At 37.3% G+C, this 21,678-nt stretch overlaps 5 protein-coding genes across 5 annotated transcripts in view; 3 read left to right on the top strand and 2 right to left on the bottom strand.

Annotated features, from left to right (window-relative positions):
- The first annotated feature begins 1,426 nt into the window (after positions 1-1,426).
- LOC106129032 (uncharacterized) lies at positions 1,427-6,495 on the top strand. The gene is made up of 7 exons (XM_013327469.2): positions 1,427-1,561; positions 2,054-2,077; positions 2,639-2,832; positions 3,722-3,842; positions 4,637-4,810; positions 5,418-5,599; positions 6,254-6,495. The coding sequence occupies exons 1-7, from the start codon at positions 1,507-1,509 to the stop codon at positions 6,368-6,370; spliced, it is 867 nt and encodes a 288-aa protein (XP_013182923.2). The 5' UTR covers positions 1,427-1,506; the 3' UTR covers positions 6,371-6,495.
- Positions 6,496-7,727: 1,232 nt separating this feature from the next.
- Positions 7,728-9,657, bottom strand: LOC106129436 (ribosomal RNA processing protein 36 homolog). Its single transcript, XM_013327999.2, has 4 exons — positions 9,452-9,657; positions 8,898-9,139; positions 8,318-8,598; positions 7,728-7,904 (listed from the first exon to the last, which is right to left on the bottom strand). The coding sequence occupies exons 1-4, from the start codon at positions 9,482-9,484 to the stop codon at positions 7,765-7,767; spliced, it is 696 nt and encodes a 231-aa protein (XP_013183453.1). The 5' UTR covers positions 9,485-9,657; the 3' UTR covers positions 7,728-7,764.
- On the top strand, positions 9,605-10,867 carry LOC132902837 (uncharacterized). Its single transcript, XM_060949365.1, has one exon. It carries the CDS (start codon positions 9,901-9,903, stop codon positions 10,531-10,533), a length of 633 nt encoding a protein of 210 aa, XP_060805348.1. The 5' UTR covers positions 9,605-9,900; the 3' UTR covers positions 10,534-10,867.
- Positions 10,868-11,022: 155 nt separating this feature from the next.
- On the top strand, positions 11,023-11,911 carry LOC106129316 (uncharacterized). The gene has a single exon (XM_013327846.2). It carries the CDS (start codon positions 11,180-11,182, stop codon positions 11,807-11,809), a length of 630 nt encoding a protein of 209 aa, XP_013183300.2. The 5' UTR covers positions 11,023-11,179; the 3' UTR covers positions 11,810-11,911.
- Positions 11,912-12,443: 532 nt separating this feature from the next.
- LOC106129715 (bifunctional glutamate/proline--tRNA ligase) overlaps positions 12,444-21,678 on the bottom strand; it is a 39,988-nt gene continuing 30,753 nt past the window's right edge. Inside the window, exons 19-30 of the mRNA XM_060949364.1 lie at positions 21,219-21,332; positions 20,342-20,491; positions 19,870-19,987; positions 19,364-19,512; positions 18,428-18,628; positions 17,419-17,536; positions 16,445-16,584; positions 15,350-15,476; positions 14,589-14,830; positions 13,703-13,863; positions 13,081-13,224; positions 12,444-12,660 (exon numbers count right to left, since the gene is read on the bottom strand). Coding sequence (XP_060805347.1) covers positions 12,495-12,660; positions 13,081-13,224; positions 13,703-13,863; positions 14,589-14,830; positions 15,350-15,476; positions 16,445-16,584; positions 17,419-17,536; positions 18,428-18,628; positions 19,364-19,512; positions 19,870-19,987; positions 20,342-20,491; positions 21,219-21,332 — 1,830 coding nt within the window. The 3' untranslated portion in view covers positions 12,444-12,494. The remainder of the gene's footprint in view (positions 12,661-13,080; positions 13,225-13,702; positions 13,864-14,588; positions 14,831-15,349; positions 15,477-16,444; positions 16,585-17,418; positions 17,537-18,427; positions 18,629-19,363; positions 19,513-19,869; positions 19,988-20,341; positions 20,492-21,218; positions 21,333-21,678) is intronic.

The following is a 21,678-nucleotide window of genomic DNA, read 5'->3' as shown; positions in this document are numbered from 1 at the left end:
ACGCTCAACTGTATGGTCCCATGATGGAATTGAGACTCAAATAGTGACAGCCCATCGCCTGTTAGAGGAATAACAAATTTAAAAACCCTATCTATGGGAAAGATATGGAGTTGTTCTATTCTAAAGTACCGGAAACCCCATGGCATGTGAACTGGACTTTCTGTTAAGCACACGCGCCAAGAAATATTCTCTCACACACGCCAAGAAATATCCTATTTTCAATTATTTCTTTACAGGGACGGAGACTCCATAAAACCAGCGAGACCTTTCGAAAGACTGCTGTTGAACGGGTACCGGTACGCCAATGTGATATCCGACCAAGTGAAGAGATTATTTAGTGGATAACGACTAGTATAAGGAGTAAATATCTATGACAGCGATTTGATTTAGCAAGTTATAACGTACAGAAACCATAAATCCTCTCCCAAACACCGTGACCTTTAGTCGCAAATTTTTTGTCTTAAAATTTATTGGGAGACCTAATGGCCAAATACTGACGTGTGTGCAAAACCTAACGATAGAAATCATGGGGTTCCTTTTTGGTTCCTTCGTGAAATTGAACAAATTTTCCAACCACCGCAGCATGGTACACACGACGCCGTTTAATCGCGTAAAACAGTATCGCTGTTTCGCTTTTCTATCATGACGTGAAACGGCACAGCATTAGTTTTTCGCGCGATAAAAACAGCATCGCGCGTGCCATATAACGTATGGGTGGTAAAAACATTCGACATGCAGATCAAAATATGAAATCAATTCACGCGACCGACAAAAAAGAGAAACCAAAAATATTTTATTGGCTAGATATTAATAGGTAGGTAACTAGTAAGTTACACGTTTTTCGGAAACGTTTTTTAATATCCTTGACTGAATACACCTTAAAATTGTATTAAAACTAGTTATTACAATTAATTATATTAGTGGTTGCATTGTGTTGTAATCACGTACATGGATAGCAAATAGTGAAAGGATATATTCGCTTCATTTTTTTGTGATAGGAAATACAGGGAACATTTTAATGAGGAGGCTTTTATGGAGCCATATAATTTTTAATAATGCTACATGGTAACAGCTAGAATTGCCAAAATAAACAGATTTATTTTATTTACATCATGCAGTTTTATTTTCCAAAAACCGGCTAAGTGAAAGATATGCAGGTTTTCTTACCGTAAAAACTATTTGATATTGAAATATTTAATTACTACATACCTTGTTATACCTAACCTGACCTAGTAACTACCTTACTTGTTTAATAATAAATTTGAAGTGTTTTGAAATTTTGGAATTTGACCCAAAATAAATCATTATGCAATATTGACATGCATGACTGATAGATACAACAAACGATAATTTTAATCGTTTCAATCACCACTGCTTATCTTTTAATGAATTAAATTTAAATTATCAGGGATGATAAAGGCAATGAATAAACAAAAAATTTGTTTTAAATACTCGTAGTAAAGTCCAGTTAGGCCCCACATCGTGTCGGGTAAAGAAGTGGCGACCATGATAGCAAAAACTTTATTGTTGATCGCTACGCTGGCGGCAGCTCCAGTGCTGGGTAAGTTTTTAAAATCTTCAGTATTTTCTTAGTGTACCATGTACCATGCAAATACCGGTATTAAAACTAAGTGTCATTACTTACCGGTCATCATTTCTTGACAATAATCATGATTGCCTCTAACGTTTTCTGGAGTGATCCTTGGACTACGATCCTGTATTGGGAAAGTCAGGTTTTGACACAAAGCTACTTATTTTCTGGACCATTATAGGTGAGCGCTACCAAATAATTCCACATGATGTACGTTCCCCAGAGAATTATCAAAATTAGTTGCAATTAGCAAAAAAAAACGTAAATATACCTAATGCGTACCAAAGTCATAATTTTTTGAAGATACTTTCAACTCGAGCGCGTTTAGGTATTGGATAAAACAAAAACCTTGTTTGTGGCGTAAAATTGAGAAAACAACTGATTTTTATGGGACGGAGCCTATTTATAGTTTTTTAAGAAACTTAACCATATAAATGTGTTATAAAATCATATTTCTTTCAGGTGACTGGACTGGCGGCCTCCGAGGTAAGCTAATAAGAAATCAATATTTTTATATCGCTCTAACAAAATTTGACAACAAACAACCTAAGTTACTAAGCGTAGGGATCTGAAAAACAAGAAGTATAGAGTAAGTTCTTCGGTAATGAAGAGCAATTACAGAAGATTAGCTAAAATTATTAAGAAGATTTACTTAAACTATTTCTTGAACGGGAAAAACGGAAGGGGTAGGTACTAAGTCCAGTACAAGTACATTTGATAATGTACACTCAATGGCATTAAACTTGACCACTGTATAGTTTTGGTTTGTATATAAATGTCATGTTTCTCAGCAGTTACTGTACATTTATTTTTCTAAAAAAAATTAAAGAAATACAGTTAAGTTTCAGCACGTTAGAAAAATGGCTTTAAAAGCATTTCAGCAACATACACCTATGTACTTCTTCAAAAACAGAAAGAACCTATTACAGGTCACGACCACTCTGTCAAGAGTGAAACGTTTAGGAAGAATATTAATTATCATGCCCATTGAGTGATACCCTAGTGATCACACTGACATCAAGATAATTGTTAACTCCTCACTTGCAGTGAGGTTCGGCGTGGGTTTTTCGGGCTACTTTATGTCCCAGCCTCGCAGCATATCCGAGGCCAAGACCAGCCGATGGCAGCAAGTGGCCCGCCCCGAGGGACCCTTGGAATCCCTCGTCATGTACTGTCCCGCTGACTACATCTTCTGCGTGCTGTTTGACGATACTGAATACATCGCTGGCATACAAATTGCGGTTAGTGATAATTTGTTAAATAATACGTGCAGCTTTGACTTTATTTTTAAACTAGATATATTTATACATAATATATATACAGTCGCGTCTATATTCCTTGCGGGGTAGTGAGAGCCAACAGTCTCGAAGACTGAAGGGCCACGCTCAGCTGTAAGGCTTCATGATGGAATTGAGATTCGAATAAGTAGTGACAGGGCTAGCCCATCGTCTTCATGAGGAATCCCAAGTTTATAAGCCTATATAACTATATATTATATAAACCTATATAAGAATAAGAAACCTATATAAGAAATAAACGTATATTGATATACTTAATTATAAGTTAAGTCTAGTTACGATTGTTAGACCTCCAGCAACGCAAGCCGCTCATTCAGACATAGGTATGTAGGTTATTTATGTTTAACTACGGGTCAAGCCATAATGGGTTAGGTTTCCTTCCCCTGAGTCAGTGAGGATATATTTTTAGAATTAAGAAGTCAATGGAATAAACAGGAAATAAATAATCGATTGATCCGCCACCCAGTCGATAAACGAAATTTTGTGATTGGTAAACATTGCCACTTATCAAACAATGCTGTAGGCCACATCTAATCAAGAAATGTTATCATACCTAGAACTTAACTTACATACCTAGCCTAAACGTTGATTTGCCATAACCCTACGGATATTTTCAGTTGCATTCTTTAGGTCCACCTAGTTGATCCAAGAAAACCTCGTGTACCTACTAAAATACTGCTAAAAACATATCATAAGAAAGTTAATTTTCTTCCCGCACAGATTATAAAACTCAAAGGATAAGATATAAATATAAATTTAAGATTTTTATTTATCAGGCAGCTCGAAGTCCAACGCACAAAAATTTTCAATAAAACAATGTATGTATTATCAGATACCAGAAGACAAGTACACAGACAGTGTGCTCGACTGGGACATCCAGGGCTTCACGAGGTGGACCCCGGCCGGCTCCAACTCCACCTTCTGGACCCTCCAACAATACTTTGTCGATGAAGGTAACTTATGTACTCATCATTTTATAGATTAAACGTATACTGGAGTTTTTAAAATAGGGATTGCTAACTTTTTATTCCCTCCTTTTGAGAACTATCGATGAAACGATTTACAAGTTATAAATAATTCCTATGAGAATATAATGGTATTTTAGGAAACCTTCGTGATGTAGTCCGACTCACACTTGACCGGTTTTAATTTTCTGTAGTACTGACTTGAAACCATTTTACACATTGCAGTCTGACTCTTCATGGAAAACCAACAGGATAACAAGACTAAAGTATGTACACACGGCTCAGGAGATTTCTGGGCCACCTCCCAATATACCAATCAATGTAATTGGGCACAGCATCTCCTGAGCCCACCGTACTAGACTGGGAAGAGATTGAATAACGCAATAAGGCCGCCTTTGATACATTATCAAAACATAAGTTTAGGATAAATTTATTGTTATAAATTTATGTGCAATAAAGGGTATTGAAACCTATCTATAACCTATCTATGTATATCCTAACGGCCTCTGTGGCACATCGGTAATGCTCTTGTCTGTGACATCGGAGGTCCCAGATTCGAATTCCAGCCAGGGCATGATGATAAACGAGCTGTCTCTGATGGGCCTGGGTCTTGGATGTTTATCTATATAAGTATTTATTATAAAATATAGTATCGTTAGGTAAGTATCTTGTAACACACAAGTTTCGAACTTACTTCGAGGCTAACTCAATCTATGTAATTTGTCCCGTATATATTTATTATCTATTAAAATAACGTTTAAGCGTTTCAACACTGTTTTCAGCTATCCTCTCCAGAAGCCTAGATGAGCGTCTAGCATCCTATGACAGGTCCAAGACAATCCAGCATGGCAAAGTGTGGCTGACAGGCATAAACAAGGAGCTTCTAGAAATTACCACTTCGGAGACTGACATCGCAGATAGCATTTTCACTAAACAAGCATGCATCCCTCTCATGGGTACGTAACTATACAAAACTAAATCTTTATTAGTTTGAACGAATTTATTTTAATATCGTAGAAGCCATAGAAAGAGGAAATATATACAATTTTTTATGTGGTGGATATCAGTAACTTGTAGGTATATTAACTACTAGGTAACTAGGTACATGTTTTTAATATCACTTTAGTGCACCTTTTACCATAAATACTTAGGTTAAGAATCGGTAGTAACTTTGTTTAAGAACCTGACTTACCCAATCCAGGGATAATATTGAAAACGCGCACCCGGAATTCTTCTCCAGAAATGTGAAGTTGTCACCCGGACTAATGTCAGGAGAAAGATTCTCATTGACACTTTGGTGAATAAGGCAACGAAAAGAGATAACCAAACAGAGCAGAGCAGCAACTAGGCTAAAAGCGAAACTGGCTTATAAAGCCGCCTTCAAAAAATGTATAATTATGTTTGTCCGCCATAATCTCACATTTCGCTGAACTGTGAGAAATTTTCAGGAAAATGTTTCTACACTTACGTTTTAAAAATTTTACCGACTTAAAAAAGGAGGATATCACTTGGAAGCGGTTCTCTTTTTACATACTTATATCATTATATTTTTCTGTATCTCAGGTCACCACTACTACTACAACATGACTTCTTCCGCTGAATGCACATCCGAGGCCATGTACCCTTGGTTCCCGTTGGTGGCGTCAGGAGAGCTCATCGGGATGGGTTTCGTCACCGTCGGGAAATTGCCCGAGGACTCTTTGCAGACAGACTACTTCGAAAGACCGAATAGGGCAGCTGTTCGGGTAAAGACTGCTTTGTTAAAAACTTAGTAGCCCCGGCTTCGTCCTTGGTACATATACGTAGGTAGATACATAGCCTTATAACCCTCGCAGATGATGTACATACCTGGCAGAGATGAGATATGAAGTCGTGATATATCTCTATGGCTAGCATAATTGAAATAAGTTTCACAACCTATAAAATAAATAGATTATATATTGTAGTAACAGGAATAGAAAAGGGTGTTAAGATGGTTCGGTCATGTGGAGAGGATGAATGAAAGCAGGTTGACTAAGCAGATATACAAGGAGAGTGTGGAGGGAAAGGTCGGAGTGGGAAGACCTAGACGAACGTATCTTGATCAAATTAAGGACGTCCTGGTAAAGGGTCAGGTCAAAAGTACCCGAAACCGCCGAGCTTGCATGAAGAGAGTTATGAATGTGGATGAAGCGAAGGAAGTATGCAGAAATCGTGGCAAGTGGTAGTCTCTGCCTACCCCTCCGGGAAAGAGGCGTGATTTTATGTATGTATGTACATACATAAAATCACGCCTCTTCCCCGGTGAGAGGCAAGCAGAGACTGGGCAGAGACTACCTCTTTCCACTTGCCACGATCTCTGCATACTTTTACTTTACTTACTTTTTATGTATGTATGTATGTATTATATATATTTTCAGCTGATCGTGCCCCGCGGCCCGGACTGCCTGTATGACCTGAGCCAGTCCCCTGGAATGGTCACCATGCACATCTACTACATACACAATCCACTGCTGCTTACCTGCATCTTACAATAATTTGGCTGAGCAGCGCGTAGGAAGTCCAAGGTGATTAAAAACCTGATGTATTAGCACAATATTGACCGCGTCGCTGTAAAATGACAATTTACTATGAAATTTAAAAAATAAATCTATTGCAAGAACCTGTTTTTTTTTTAATCAAGCCTTTTTCCTGTAGTGATAGACGGAGACTTCATCTGTCCTTGAACCCGCCATACCTACTTCTTTCGCTTAATCCACATTCTCTCTTTTGTTTTATTCATACAAGCTCGCCGATTATACTGTCGTTAGGCTATTGTTTTTAATTGCCAGCAAGATATAACATGAAACATGCCAATAAACAATATCTCTCTACAAGAACATTTCTTGGCTAAATTTACGCCGATGATTGATAAAGAGCACACAATCACATCTGTCTGTACAACCGTACTTTTAAAATGCTGACTATTATAATACTAAAAGAGTGACAAATAATTATTTGCAAGAGGCCCCGACAAACTTCAATGTATGGTCATGATCATTCTGTAATAAATTCAACGACTAAATTTAAATCAATCGAATCAATCCCGCGGGAACTCCGGGATAAAAAGTAGCCTATATGTTATTCTGGGTCTTCAGCTCTCTTCTGGGCTACATACCAAATTTCATCCTAATCGGTTCAGTAGATTTTGCGTTAAAGAGTAACCAAACATCCATACTGACATCCTGACATACTCACAAACTTACGCATAATATTAGTAGGATATCTATTTATAAAAAACGATTAACCAACTGGACCAGTTTTGACTTTTGACGAAATTTGGCACAGAGTTGGAATAGACCTTCAGCCACCGTAGCAAGACACGTCGCTTTTATCAAGCAAAAACTTTCGCTATCCCTTTCCACGTCATAATAAAAATCGAAACAGCAATAAGTAGATTTTGCCGTATGCCGTGTGGTTCCCGGCACCAATACAAAAAAGAATAGGACCACTCCATCTCTTTCCCATGGATGTCGTAAAAGGCGACTAAGAGATAGGCTTATTAACCTTGGGATTCTTTTTTAGGCGATGGGCTAGCAACCTGTCACTATTTGAATCTCAATTCTATCATTAAGCCAAATAGCTGAACGTGGCCATTCAGTCCTTTCAAGACTGTTGGCTCTGTCTACCCCGCAAGGGATATAGACGTGAACATATGTATGTATGTATGTAATAGATTTTCGTGCGATAATAACGGCGTTGCGCGTGGCATAATACGGGGGCACATATGTTACTCACATATAACTACTTTTTCTGTAAAATTCCAAGGGAACAGAAAGAACGGTAACTTGAGGAGCTCCGATTAACAGCTTGTCTGAAATAATATTGCTTTTATTTCTTAAACTTTCTTTATTAATGCAAAAAACTTAACTTATAAAAAATAGGGGCATAATCAGCTGACCCCGGTGGGCGCCTTGTGGGATCTTTTCTTCAGCTTCTGCTGCCTCCGTTTCAGGTGCCTCTGAATCCTGCCCGCTCCTTCCTTCTTAAGCTCCTCATATTGTTTTACGAGGGCTTCTACACGACGTTCAGCTGAAAATTATAATAATTCATTAATATTTTTAACTGTATCCATAAATGGTTCTTTGGTTGTGGCACCAAAGGGTGCCGTGTGGTTCCCCGCACTTTAGAATAGGACCACTTCATCTCTTTCCCATGGATGTCATAAAAGGCAAGTAAGACAATGTGCACAGTCTAGTGCTAACCTGCAAGTTGGTCAGGTGGCAAAGGAGGTCAGATGGGAGTTGCTTCAAGTAAAAACTGACTCAACTAATCCAGGATCCATGGTCAAAGGTATACCACAGGCTCCTCTCCAGAGTGGTGAGGATGCAACCGGGACCAAGGGTAACAGAAGAAGATTGTGTAAAAAAATTTGGTTAATGCAGGAAATCCTACCTTATTGCACCCTTTGACCAAATTAATCTAGAAAAATAATTCCAACTTACATTTATTCTTGAAATGAGGCTGCCTTCCCTCCTTAAATTGTTGCTCAACTTGTTTCTTCTCCATTGCTGCCTCAACATCCTCAATCTTCTTCCTCCTCGTCGCCTTGTGCTGGTCGTTCAACCTCTGCAGCAGCCGTCGCAGTTGCTTCTGTTTCTCTGGGTCCGAAGTCTCTTTTAATTCCGCACGGATTGCCTTGATGTCTTTAATGCGCATCTCAGATAGAAAGTTGTAGTTTTCGGAGAATTGTTTCTTGTCAAATTCCCCACATAAAGGATCAAATCTGAAGAAACAAGTAATATTTTGTACACATAATAATTATTGTAAATTACAATTTGAAATATGTTATAAGACATCTTGGATAGGTTTGGTAGAGAAATACAGTAGTTTATGACATTTATTACCATATAATATTTTTTTGCCAAATACACTATTGATTGATTGCTTAATGAGGGATTAATAAGATTAACATTGTGGCAGGTTAGTTCACCTATTGTTCCTTTATGGCTCAAGTTTAGTTTCCCTTGATAAACTTCTAAAATCTGCATAGGGAGAAGTATAAATAAGTAGTATCAAATATACCTGGGATCTCTCACTTCCCTCTTCTTCACCTTCGGAACATCAAGGAGCATTGGAACAGGCTTTTTTGAACTCATTTCTCGGGGCCTATTTTTATTTTCTCTTTTAAAAACTTTTGGGCTGTTGTCCTTCTTACTGTCATCCTTTCCAAATAAGGCCTCCTTATACAGTTTGGCTCCAATGCGTTCCTTTAGTTTTTGAAGTTCTTCAAACGATAATGATGATAATTCCTCCCTGATGGTGGTCTATAAAACAAATAATCTCAATTTACATCAAAGTTTAAAGAAGAACATATTTATGGCAGATGCTATATTTTGATTGTTACACCAAATTATGTCAATGTGCAATTGCATATTCCCCTTATTGCCTTATCCAGAATACTTATTCGAAAGTAAATAATAATAAAATGTTTATGTTGCTTAGGGCATTTTCTCCACAATTTAGGTTTCTTTTGTACTTTAATAAATTCATATAACAATATTGTACTGAAGGAAATTATAACAATGTAGTGCTATTCAATTAAAATAGTCTAAAGTAAATCTCTAAAAAGTACTTACTCTTTCATCTTGATCACTGTCGCTATTACTCATGTTAGAGATCTTCTTCTATTATTCAAATTTATGTTGGATCCTATTGAACCATTAAGAATGAAAATACGAAAATCTTCAAATTATTAAATATGATGAGTTAGTAAATGAATACTGAGGAGAGTAAGTACGGTAAACATAACCTCAAATCGCCTACAAATCGATCATGCGACATAACTCTGACAGATAATGACAATCTGCTGACTATCTGATGCAAAGAGTACAAAATTATACTGCCTACCACCTCCTACCTACCTACCTACGTCACGATTTAAATAAACGATCATGAACCAAAAAGACATCTTTCAAAATAAGATTATGAAGTATGGTAAAAAGTTGAGTGAGTAGGTATTAATTTGATTTTTAGTTTGTTCAATCCAAAATTACTGTTGAATCTAGTTGAACTATTTGTATAAACCATGGATTTGGACAAAGCCATAACAGTAACTAGATTAAACATGCAAGACAAACAATGTTACCTTTTAATAGGATGGCAGCCTAATTGTTTTGACATGTATCTTTACGTAAAAGATAAGCTTTGGAAAGGAAGATTTTCTCCAAACAGACTAGCTGGTTTCAGCAGGAATTTGCACAAGTCGGAAAGTGATTATTATGCCAGTTTAAGAAATTGTTTAGCCACTCAAAGAGATGACTATAATTATGAATTAAAAAGTGGATTTTTTTACTGGAAACGAAAATTTAAGGACTCTGTGGTAATAGAAGGATTCTTGCCGATGGAATTAGACACCTCACCTCATAACAGCAGACCAGATTTAATCGAAATTCTACTTACCTTGAATAAGCATTTAATCAAAAAGTTGAATCTTATAAAAAATAGATTCAAGAATGCTAAAGTTGATTATGAAAAATGCTTAAAAGATACGGAAGATTTTTTGAAACTGAAGATTGATATGGAGAAAGCTCTTTGCATTAAGTTTTTAAACCTGCTAAATGTAAAGAAAACCAAAATTGAATCATCTTATAATCGACAAAACAAAACAGTTGATGAAAACTTAACACAATCTTTGAAAAACCCAGCACCAATGAATTAGAAGAAAAATTAATAGTAAGTAGGTACCTACATAAGTATAAAGATAATGATTAGGTGAAAAGAGGATATTCAGGAGATTTAAAATAAAGTCGGCATAAATATATGAAAATTAGCATCAAAGTTTTTTCCCTGCTAGGTAACAACATCAAGCTGCATGAAAAATACTCCTGAATCACAAATAAACCAAAAACATTACGTATGTACCTTGTTCCCCTTCGCTCATTTTTCCCCTATTCTTTTAGATACCTACCTACTCAATAAATGAAAATAAAATTAATGTTATTTATTATGCATGGTGGCTCAATTTATTTTTTCTCAACCTTAAATACCCAGATCAGTCTTCAGTTGCTATTTAACGTTACCTAACCTAATGGCCATTTCTGTGGCTTCCAAAATTGGCATCGTAACCTAACTTTAATTTGCCTTCTATGATGTTGAAATGAAAAAGATTTTATTTAATGACATTGATAACTACTGCTGAATGTCAAAAATAAAATGAAAACAAAAACATTAAGACAAATTACAAAACAAAATTTCGTAACTAGTTTTTCAGACTTTCAATTTTGGTTTGCGTCTTAACTCTAAATTACTATATTATAAAAATTATTAATTAAAATTTCCACTCTACGATTAATTCCAATGCAACCATGACCGAAAACACATCTACAATTCCGGCAAGTCGTCTCACCGTATCCAAAGTTGATGTAAAAAGTGGATGTATTTATATAAAGTTGTTATGGGAGCAGGACCCTAATGAATTATTTAGAATTCATATATTTGAAAGCGATAACAGAAGTTGGTCAGGCAGTTTTACTTATGAAAATGCTAGACAGTGTAGAGAATCATTTGATATTGAAGACGAAAATCAGTACAAAATGAGCGTCAAGGAAGCCCTGATTGGTGTCAGTGATTGCTATGTTTTTGATTTCGATGTTAACAAAGGTGAATTTAGATGGAAAAAGAAATTCCCTGATTCTGCTGTTGTTGAACATGGTAGAGTGACTGTACATAAGGATGATGTACCAACTTCCATACATACATTGGTAGATATTCTACTGGAACAAAACCAGTCTCTCCTCAATATTATTCAAGAATACAGCAAGAATCACATGGGTCTCGAAGCTGAATTAGATCTATGTAAACATGAACTGGACAATTTTATTGACACTAAAATATCATTAGAAGAGACAATGTATGGGAAATTTTTGCAATTATTAAATGAAAAGAAACGGAGAATAACAATGCTTGATGAAGCAATCAAGTCAATGGACAGTTGAATTACAACAAACACAGCCAAAATCAAGAAACTAATAGAAACTACTTTTATTGAATGTTGTTACAAGCAAATTCTTTTTTATCGCACAAAATTTTAATGTATTATGTAAAATTTTTGATATTCATGAAATAAATTTTTGTTACTGAAATTTAATTTCCTTTATGGCTTACCTAATTTGCTGGTTCTAGTGTTTAAGCTGTTGGTGTTTTTAGCTTATTCCCTAAACTCCCAGGATTTCATTTTTGATGATGACAACTTCCTTACGAAATACTTTGCAATTGTTTTGGGGTCTAGGTCTGTTATTTTATTCCATGTTCTGGCAAATTTGTTTAATGTCTTAAAGCCTATAGTTACCTTTTTTTGTAGGATTTTTCCTTTTATTGGAATTTTGCAGATGCACTTTTTACCCGTCAATTTACAAATTGATACATTCCCGGTAGAATTCCCATTATCTTTATGCAAAGAAGCATATTATTTATCACATTATCATAGTGGACAAATATACCACCAATTGTTATTGCTACAGATTGCTAAAGAGACTAGATTTGTTATTTAACAAAGTGGGCTGTAATAAAAAAAAATCAAAGTCACATCTCTTTCCTAGATTTAAAATGTATGTAAACAAAAACACAAAAAAAAAATTAAATATTTATTCAAATAAAAAATGGACTAATGCTTATTGTATGTTAGTAGCTCCGTCCGAACAGGGTAATGAACTTGGGCTTTCTGTTGCAAGCGGGGTGTATACAGCGGTCCGAGGGGGAAAGAGCGCGGGGCGGGACGAACGGGATGCAAAGGGACTTGGCGCCCATCGAGGGGCCTTTCATCTCGGAGGTGTCATCATCTTCGGTTCTGAAAAAAAAATAGGGTTAAATATGGGATGTTTCACATAACTTAGGCAAGTGTGATTGTATATGTAGATTGTGTATTGATGTGTATTGAGCATCCACATCTTGTCTGCTATGCCCAGCTCACCCACACATGAGTTTGTATTATTTGGCTTTAGATTGGGTTGTTGAAGAACTCGCTCACTATTGATTCAATAAACTTTGATATCTATAGGGTATAACAAGAATCAAGCCACACAGGATCGAATCGGCATCGGAATCATGAAATGTAACAATTTTCCAAAGATAAACTTCTTAATTTAAAACTTTGAGTTTTAAATTAAAAAGAAATTGTTTTTTATCTTATAAATTAAGATTCATTTTTTCGTTTTCTTTTTTTTATTATTGATTGCCAGTCTTATAGCCACAATGTCGATGTTATTACCTCTCACTGTCCTTCTTAATGTTGTCTTCGCACGCGATTTCTCCGCAGAAAGCCGCTAACATGATGTGCTTGCGTTCTACAGCCGATGTGAAATCTTCCCATTTGTCCACCAGAGACAGATGTGCGTCACGGTCTTTTGTCGCCCTGGTTATAATAACATATTAATTATAACTTTTAAGTCGGGTTCAAGAGGTTTCATATACAACAAAAATGATCTTGTTTATGAGTGAAATTACCCTTTCGAGTGGGCTGTAAGGGAAAGTTACATTTGTTTGTGCCGTGTGGTTCCCAGCACCAATACAAAAAGAATAGGACCACTCCGTCTCTTTCCCATGGATGTCGTAAAAGGCGACTAAGGTATAAGCTTACAAACTTTGGATTCTTTTATAGGCGATGGGCTAGCAACCTGTCACTATTTAAATCTCAATTCTATCATTAAGCCAAATAGCTGAAAATGGCCAATCAGTCTTTTCAAGACTGTTGGCTCTGTCTTCCCCGCAAGGGATATAGACGTGACCATATGTATGTATGTATGTAAATTTTTTAAGGAAAAAATACATTATTAAATTGAAATTTTTTGCCAACAAAAAAAAAAAAAAAAGAAAGACTCTTTCGAACCTACCTGTCGAACATTTCCCTGTGCGTGGTCTCTAGCAGCGCCGCCAGCTGCGCCGCGGCCGCCGCCCGCTTCATGGCGATCTTCTCGCCGGTCAACCTCCTGACCGCCACCAGCTCGTCGCGCGCCATGTCCTTGGGGCCCAACTCCACTCGGATGGGAACTCCCTGAGATAAAAAATACATACGTAGTCACGTCTATATTCTATGCGGGTTAGGCAGAGCCAACAGTCTTAAAAAGACTCGTTCAGATGTATGACTTTGTGATGGAATTGAAATAGTGAAGGTTGCTAGCCCGCATCCCTACAGAGAAATCTCAAGATTATTAGCCTATCCCTTAGCCCTTTTACGACATCCAAAGAAACGATATGGAGTGGTTCGTAAAGTGCCAGAAAATACATGTCTTACATAAAATGAAAAAAAATAATAGGTTAGGAATAAAAAATAATTAAACGGACTTAAAAATCAAAAGCTCGGTTCTCCTTGGGACCTAGAATTCACCTCCATTATTTCGTCATCATCATCACTTGGAACGCCTTATTTTCCTGTTGAAATTCTTAACTTCAACTCCCAATGATTGAACTTCCGTTCTGGCGAGTAATAACCCTATAGCCCACTTCCGCCCTTAACCCTGCGTCCAGAATTACTCCCACCAACTACCTGCAGGACTCTATTAGCTGTCTTTCTCCAGCAGTACTGCCACAAGGAACTATGTATTTATTATACCAGTTAACAATAACATAGAACCACAAGACAATCATAGTGTCTCCTACAAAAGTCTACCTTCTTGTTCTTTAGATTCTAACACGCGATGATTATTCTAACAGGTCTCCGTTTATCCGTTATTGGGACACAAAATTAACAGTTTCATCTCTTTGGAACACCAATCTTACCTTCAGCTCCCAATGATTGAACTTCCATCCAGGGGAATAATTATCCCTATAGTCTCCTTCCGCCCTCAACCCTGCGTCCAGGAAAACTCCCACCAACTGCTTGCAGGACTCTATTAGCTTCTGTCGTTCCTCAGCAGTACTGGAAGCCGTGATGCCGCAGGGAACCACTATGATCTGTATTTCTGCCACGCGAGGCGGTAGTACGAGGCCGCGGTCGTCTCCGTGAACTAGTATCATAACGCCTGTGGAGAAAATGAGTTAAAAATGGGAATTGTTCGATGAAAAAACCGCTACTAGTTAAAAAAAATTAAGGGTGGACAACCCTTTTCACTAAGGGGTATGAAAAATAGATGTTAGCCGATTCTCAGACCTACTCAATATGCTCACAAAATTTCATGAGAATCGGTCAAGCCGTTTCGGAGGAGTACGGGAACGAACACGAAAATTTTAAATAAGAGTAAGAGAACGTCAATTTCTATTTACACTCAATAATACCTATATTATCTAATTTCAGTCTACTTCTTTTTACACTGAAAGTAATCATGGCATTTTTTCAGTGCCCACAAATCAGGAATAGACACGATGAATTTTACCACATTAACTATTACATTATTATTAATTCTATGTTATGACAAATCTGTCACTTGCATAACTTGCATTTTAACACACTTGCATTTGAACTCCTAAAATATATGTATTTTACAGGGGTTTGTAGTTACAAACCCCTGTTTCCTTCAACATGATCAAGACAATATCCTCACCTATCGTTCTAGTAGTGAGTCCCCACGAATTCTGATACACGTAGGCTTTCTCGTGAGTGTCTGGATCGTCGTACACCACCTCGAATATTTTAGAGAAGTTCTGTCCTAAATGATGGCTAGTTGCGCCCTGAAAAATAAATAAAATTGTTAATTATGTCGTCAAGAATTCTCGTGACATTTACCAATGTTGTGAAACCAAAAGATATGACCAAATATTAAGGGATATTGAAGTGTCCCATAATAATGAATAAAATATTTGAGTTTGGTCTCACTCTGCTTTTTAGTATAGTAACTGTCGTCTAACTAAGGGAACTTTACCCAACTTGGAGAAAAGATATTATAATGGGCGATGAATTAATTTAGGTAAAACCCGTTTCGATAAAGAAACGTAACTAAAATGTACCTACTTACTGCTACTACTGTTTCTTTATCGCCGTATATTGTTGTTATGTAAATATATTGAATATATGTATTGAACTAGAGGCCGCCCGCGACTTCGTCCGCATGGAAACCCTGTCAATCCCGCGGGAACTCCGGGAAAGCCTATATGTTATTCTGGGTCTTCAGCTACCTACATACCAAATTTCATCGTAATCGGTTCAGTAGTTTTTGCGTGAAAGAGTAACAAACATCCATACTGACATCCTGACATACAAACTTTCACATTTATAATATTAGTAGGATGTACAGAAATTTATTTTTTTATTAGTTTTGATAAAAAATATTTTAAAAACAAACCTTCTTTTTTGCTAACCCTACGATATGTCACTTCCAAGTACTTGACGCCATGTTAGATTCATTCGTTTAAACTTATACATGAAAATTGAAATATTATTTTGCAGCTAGCTCATTCGATAGCATTGCGAACACACTTCAAAAAGGAGGAGGTTCTAAATTCTTGACATAAGTACAACATGTATACATACGCTTTTACCAGGTTCATACTTTAAAATGTAATATAAAAACACATTTTTTAAAGTAATAATTCAATTATATGTCGATCTTCAGCGGACCATGATTAGTGAGTACCATGATTGTGAATTAGCTGTAATTAATTGTATTGTATTGCATTGCATTGTACTTATTGTATTGTACCTGTATAGCTCTGCCACTAGCGGATATATACGCCTCCACTGTAGTTGTATAGTATCCGCCCGCGAACTTCTCTTTCTCTGTCTTCCTCCCTTTGATGACAGGGATGGCTAATAGTTCTTCGTAGACTCGCGCGTACAAATCTACAATATAACCCATATATAAAATTTCAAAGTTATGTACATTAGTTTGAATACTAACCGATGCTCGTACGGAGAGGGGGGTACAATATGGGGATACCTGCACATTTTAGGTTCCCCTGCAAGTTTTGCGGAGGACAGACGGGAGTCGCTTCGTGTAAAAAACTGACTCACACCAATACATGGAGAGACCATCCATTAGGATCCATGGTCAAAAGCAATATGGGGTATATTGCTTTTGACTTTTGAGTCGCTTAGTATAATAACCTAACACGCCCAATACAGGACCACAGTCAAGAAGTGCATACAACTCATGCTTTCCTCTCCAGAGAAGTGAGATTGTAGGTATACATACCTACATTAAATAAAAAAGGTTCCCGGCACCAATAGATAATAGAATAAGACCACCCCATCTTTTTCTCATGGATATCGCAAAAGGCGACTAAGCTACTAAGGCGGATAGGATTAAACTTGGGTTAGCAACCTGTCACTATACACGAATCTCACATATTTTAAAGCCACGAGGAAGAAGGAATTTATTACGCATGATCTCACCAAGATGTGCCGTGTGGTTCCCGGCACCAATACAAAAAAGAATACGACCACTCCATCTCTTTCCCATGGATGTCGTAAAAGGCGACTAAGGGATAGGCTTAAAAACTTGGGATTCTTTATTTAGGCGATGGGCCAGCAACCTGCCACTGTTTGAATCTCAATTCTATCATTACTAAGCCAAACAGCTGAACGTGACCTATCAGTATTTTCAAGACTGCTGGCTCCGTCTACCCAGCAAGGGACATAGAAGCGACCATATGTATGTATGTATGTGTATCTCACCAAGAATCTGCAGCACTTCCTCCTCGGCCTCCTGCTGGAAGCGGAAGGCGGTGTGCCCCTCTTGCCAGAGAAACTCACGAGTGCGCAGGAACGGCTGTGGTTGTTTGAACTCCCATCTCTGAAAGGAGAAAAAAGTTGTTCATTCATTGATATAGTAACGTCCACATCCCCTGCGGGGTGGACAGAGTCAACAGTCCTGAAGAGACTGACAGACCACGCTCAGCTGGTTTGACTTTATGATAGAATTGAGATTCAACTAGTGGTAGGTTGCTAGCCCATCGCCTAAATGAGTAATCCCAAGTTTATAAGCCTATCCCTTAGTCAAGAAGAAAGAAATACAAGAAGAAAAAAATACATTAATATTATTATTCATTATATTAATACAATGAATTATTATATAGCAGTGCTGTGTCGTTCCCAGCACAAATACAAAATATACAAAATAGGACAACTCCATCTCTTTCCATGGATGTCGTAAAAGGCGACTAAGGGATAGGCTTATAAACCTTTTTTGTCACTATTTGAATCTCAATTCTATCATTAACCCAAACAGCTGAATGTGGCCTATCAGTCTTTTCAAAACTGTTAGCTCTGTCTACCCCGCAAGGCATATAGGCGTGACTATATAAATGTATATATGTATGAATTATTCACATAAGTAAGAGATGACGTATCATTCCGCCGTTCTTTCTTTACAAGGTAGACAGGGTCGTACAACCAGAAGGTTGATGAATTGTTGATTTGACGGCCTCTGTGGCGCAGCGGTAATACGCTTGTCTGTGACACCGGAGGTCCCGGGATCGAATCCCGGTTAGAGCATGATGAGAAACAAACTTTCTCTGATTGGCCTGGGTCTTGGATGTTTATCTATCTATGTATTTATTATAAAATATAGTACCGTTGAGTTAGTATCTCGTAACACAAGTCTCGAACTTACTTCGAGGCTAACTCAATCTGTGTAATTTGTCCCGTATATATTTATTTATTTATTATTGTTGGACACACATACCACAACATTGTTCCACTGGTTCAACTTGAGTGGCAGATCCCTGTGGCTCTGAATCCACTTGGCGTATGCGGGGTACATGACAGTTTCGGATGTGGGCCGTATGGCGATGTGCTCCGCCAGCTCCGACGACCCCGAGTGGGTGACCCACGCCACTTCCGGCGAGAAGTCAGCTATGTGTGTCTTCTCGCGTTCTAAAGCCGCCTGAAAAAAAAATTACGGGCATTTCGATAAAAATAGATAATAGAAACTTATCTCAATTCCATCATAAAGCCAAACAGCTGAACGTGGAATATCAGTCTTTTCAAGACTGTTTGTTGGCTCTGTCTACCCCGCAAGGGATATAGACGTGATTATATGTATGTATGTATGTAGAAACTTATCTATGCTTAAGCTGTAATTTCTAACTCAAAGAATACTACTTTCTACCCGCCCACAAATTCATTCGCGTATTATTGTAAGAGCATCAGAATAATGTTACATACATATATAATCACGTCTATATCCCTTGCGGTGTAGAAGGATCCTAAGTTTTTTAGACTTCCCCTAGTAGCCTTTTGCGACATCAAAGGTCCAGAAAAGATATGGAGTAGTCCCATTCTACAGTGCCGAAAACCACGCAGCAAACAATGTTATTCTGATGTATAAGTCATATTACTGTAAAATTTAATCCAAATCAGTTCACAGTTTATTTCGCGTGAAAGACCATCGTACATAACGACAAAATTTAAGAAAACAGTGGGTAAGGTACAAATTCAAAGCCAAATAAAAATATTATAATAAAAAAACTATAACAAATCTCGATTTAAATATGAGGTCGATTTGAAAGTGATAAAACTATATTTTCCCGTCTCCTTTAATACCGATTTCAAAAAAGGAATCTTTTCTAAATACAAATTGATTTCCAAGTCAACTTTCTTTTTTTTTATTAAATCTCACCTTTGAGACGAAGATAGGGAAGTATCCGTCTTTGACGCCCAATTTCTTGAACTCCTTACTGAGGAACGCGCGAATATTCTCCCATATACTGTACGACCACGGTCGCAGGATGTAGCAACCGGATATGTCGTAGTAGTCGATCATTTCCGCTGCGGAGAAAACAATTAAGTATTTTTTTTTCTGCAGGACTGGAGAATCAGTTAAGTATAATAAAAAAGTTCAAATCTAATTTATACATATAAATCATGCTCATTAGATATATGGTGCGAATAGTTGCAAACTACGTAACAAATAAACTCAAGAACTTCTGCGCCGATATCCATAAAATTCAACAAAGTGGAAATGGTAGATTCTATATTTTTTTTTGGAAATTGGTGTAATAAATTTCCGATCAGGGAAAATTGTATACATTTAGTTGGGTGTCGATGTCGTCTAGATTTCGACATACAACACAAAATAATGAACCTAGAATAGAATACATAAAAAAATAAAAACCAATTTCTTACATTTGGTGATGACTTGAGAATACCATTCTGGCAGATTTTCATCTTTGCTCGCCTCCAAACCTAACCGAGTGATTTTCTTTACACCTGTCGAAGATTCCTCCTTCGCTGGTTTTGGTGACTGAAAAAAAAAAATTCATTTTAAAATCTACTAAAATTACTTCGAGGCAAACTCAACTAGCGTAATTTGTCCCGTATAAAAAAAAAGCAATAAACATTTTGTCACAGGCGACCTGTAACTAAAAAGTTAAGAATAATGTCCATATCAAATTAAGAAGTTAATAAAAATGGGAATCAAACTCACTTTCAGGGGCACCCCCGGAAGACTAGCGATGGTTGTTTGTCGTGTTATTACAGTGTGTGACAGCCAGCATTATGAAATTTTGAAGATACTTGTATTTTTATGTTTGTTTTCTTTATATATTTTTTTTGTGTTTATCGAATAAATATTGTTTAACTTTTTTCTTTTACTTACTTTCTCTTTGGCAGGTTCCGTCTTCGCTGGCTTCTTGTCTTTGGTCTTCTCCTTCCTCGCCGGCGCAGTCGGCGCGTACGCATTGCCCGTTGCGGTCTGGTAACTCGCTTTTAATTCTAGCAGCTTCTTCACTGCCGCATCTATTGTAGCCTGTACAGAGTTACAAAGGATATTGAGCATGTGGTTAAATATAGTAGATTTGTACCTAATAATCATTTGAAATCAGAGGACGCCGAAAACAGGACCAAGTGGAGAGAGAAAAGTCGGAAGGCGGACCCCGGGCCCCGAAATAATTCTGTGGAGGGTGCAACCGGGAACACGCAGAGTTGAGATGAGAGAGAATGGAAATAATATATCGGATAATAGTTAGGTACCTAGTTGCATCAAACAAATTTTAGATATCTCTCTAATTTCAGTTCTTGAAGCATTTACACATACGTGCCTATGGTACGAACAGTTGTTATGAGCATTAAGCATGTTATAAAATACTTTTGCCAAGAGATTTCTGACCGTGAAAATTAAAAAAAGAAGTATTTTTGTATGAAGTCTCATCTCAATAAAAATCTAATTAACGTTTTATTGTTATGAAAAATAATGGAAAAAAAAATAATCCAAATAAAACAAGCGAGTGAAGGACAAGCTTGGAAAGACATATATTAGATTAGATTATAAGGTCTTTTTCTTCTAGGGGGAAATCCTTTTACTTTCTTTACTGCCTCCCGGGTCTTCACTCGGTAGAGTGTGGGACTCATGCGCATCAAGTGTGCTAGCCTACCCACTAAAACCACTCCGGTGCGCCCATCTCGCCATTTTGAGAAAAGTTTCGTAGGCCGCCTGGCATTGAAATGATAAACTTCCAAAGAACATGGCGGTATACCTTATCAGCTTTCTTGGCCTTGAGGTCTCGGACCACGTCTCCTTGTTTGGTGATGTCTGCAGCCAAGGAAGCCGCTTGGTCGCCGGTGCCGTTCATCGCTGCTACTGGAGTTTCCTGGTACAGAAAAACATACATACATATGTATATTCACATCTATATCGCTTGCCAGGTAGACAGGGTCAATAGTCAAGTTTTTTGGGTACATAGCACACATAGGGTTTAATCATCATCATCATAATTTAATCGTGGCAAGTGGAAGGATGTAGTCTCTGCCTACCCCTCCGGGAAAGATAATTAATTTTATGTATGTCAACATACATCCAATCACTCCTATATCCCTAGCCAAGTAGACAGTGTCAATAGTCTTGAAAAGACTGGTAGGCCACATTCAGCTATTTGGCTTAATAATAGAACTGAGATTCAAATGTATGTATGTCTGTTTGTACATATATATAAGTAA

The sequence above is a fragment of the Amyelois transitella genome, chromosome 18 (genome assembly GCF_032362555.1).
Source record: "Amyelois transitella isolate CPQ chromosome 18, ilAmyTran1.1, whole genome shotgun sequence".
Lineage (NCBI taxonomy): Eukaryota > Metazoa > Arthropoda > Insecta > Lepidoptera > Pyralidae > Amyelois > Amyelois transitella.
Note: the sequence above shows the minus strand (reverse complement) of the source record. Positions and strands in the feature narration are given on the sequence as shown.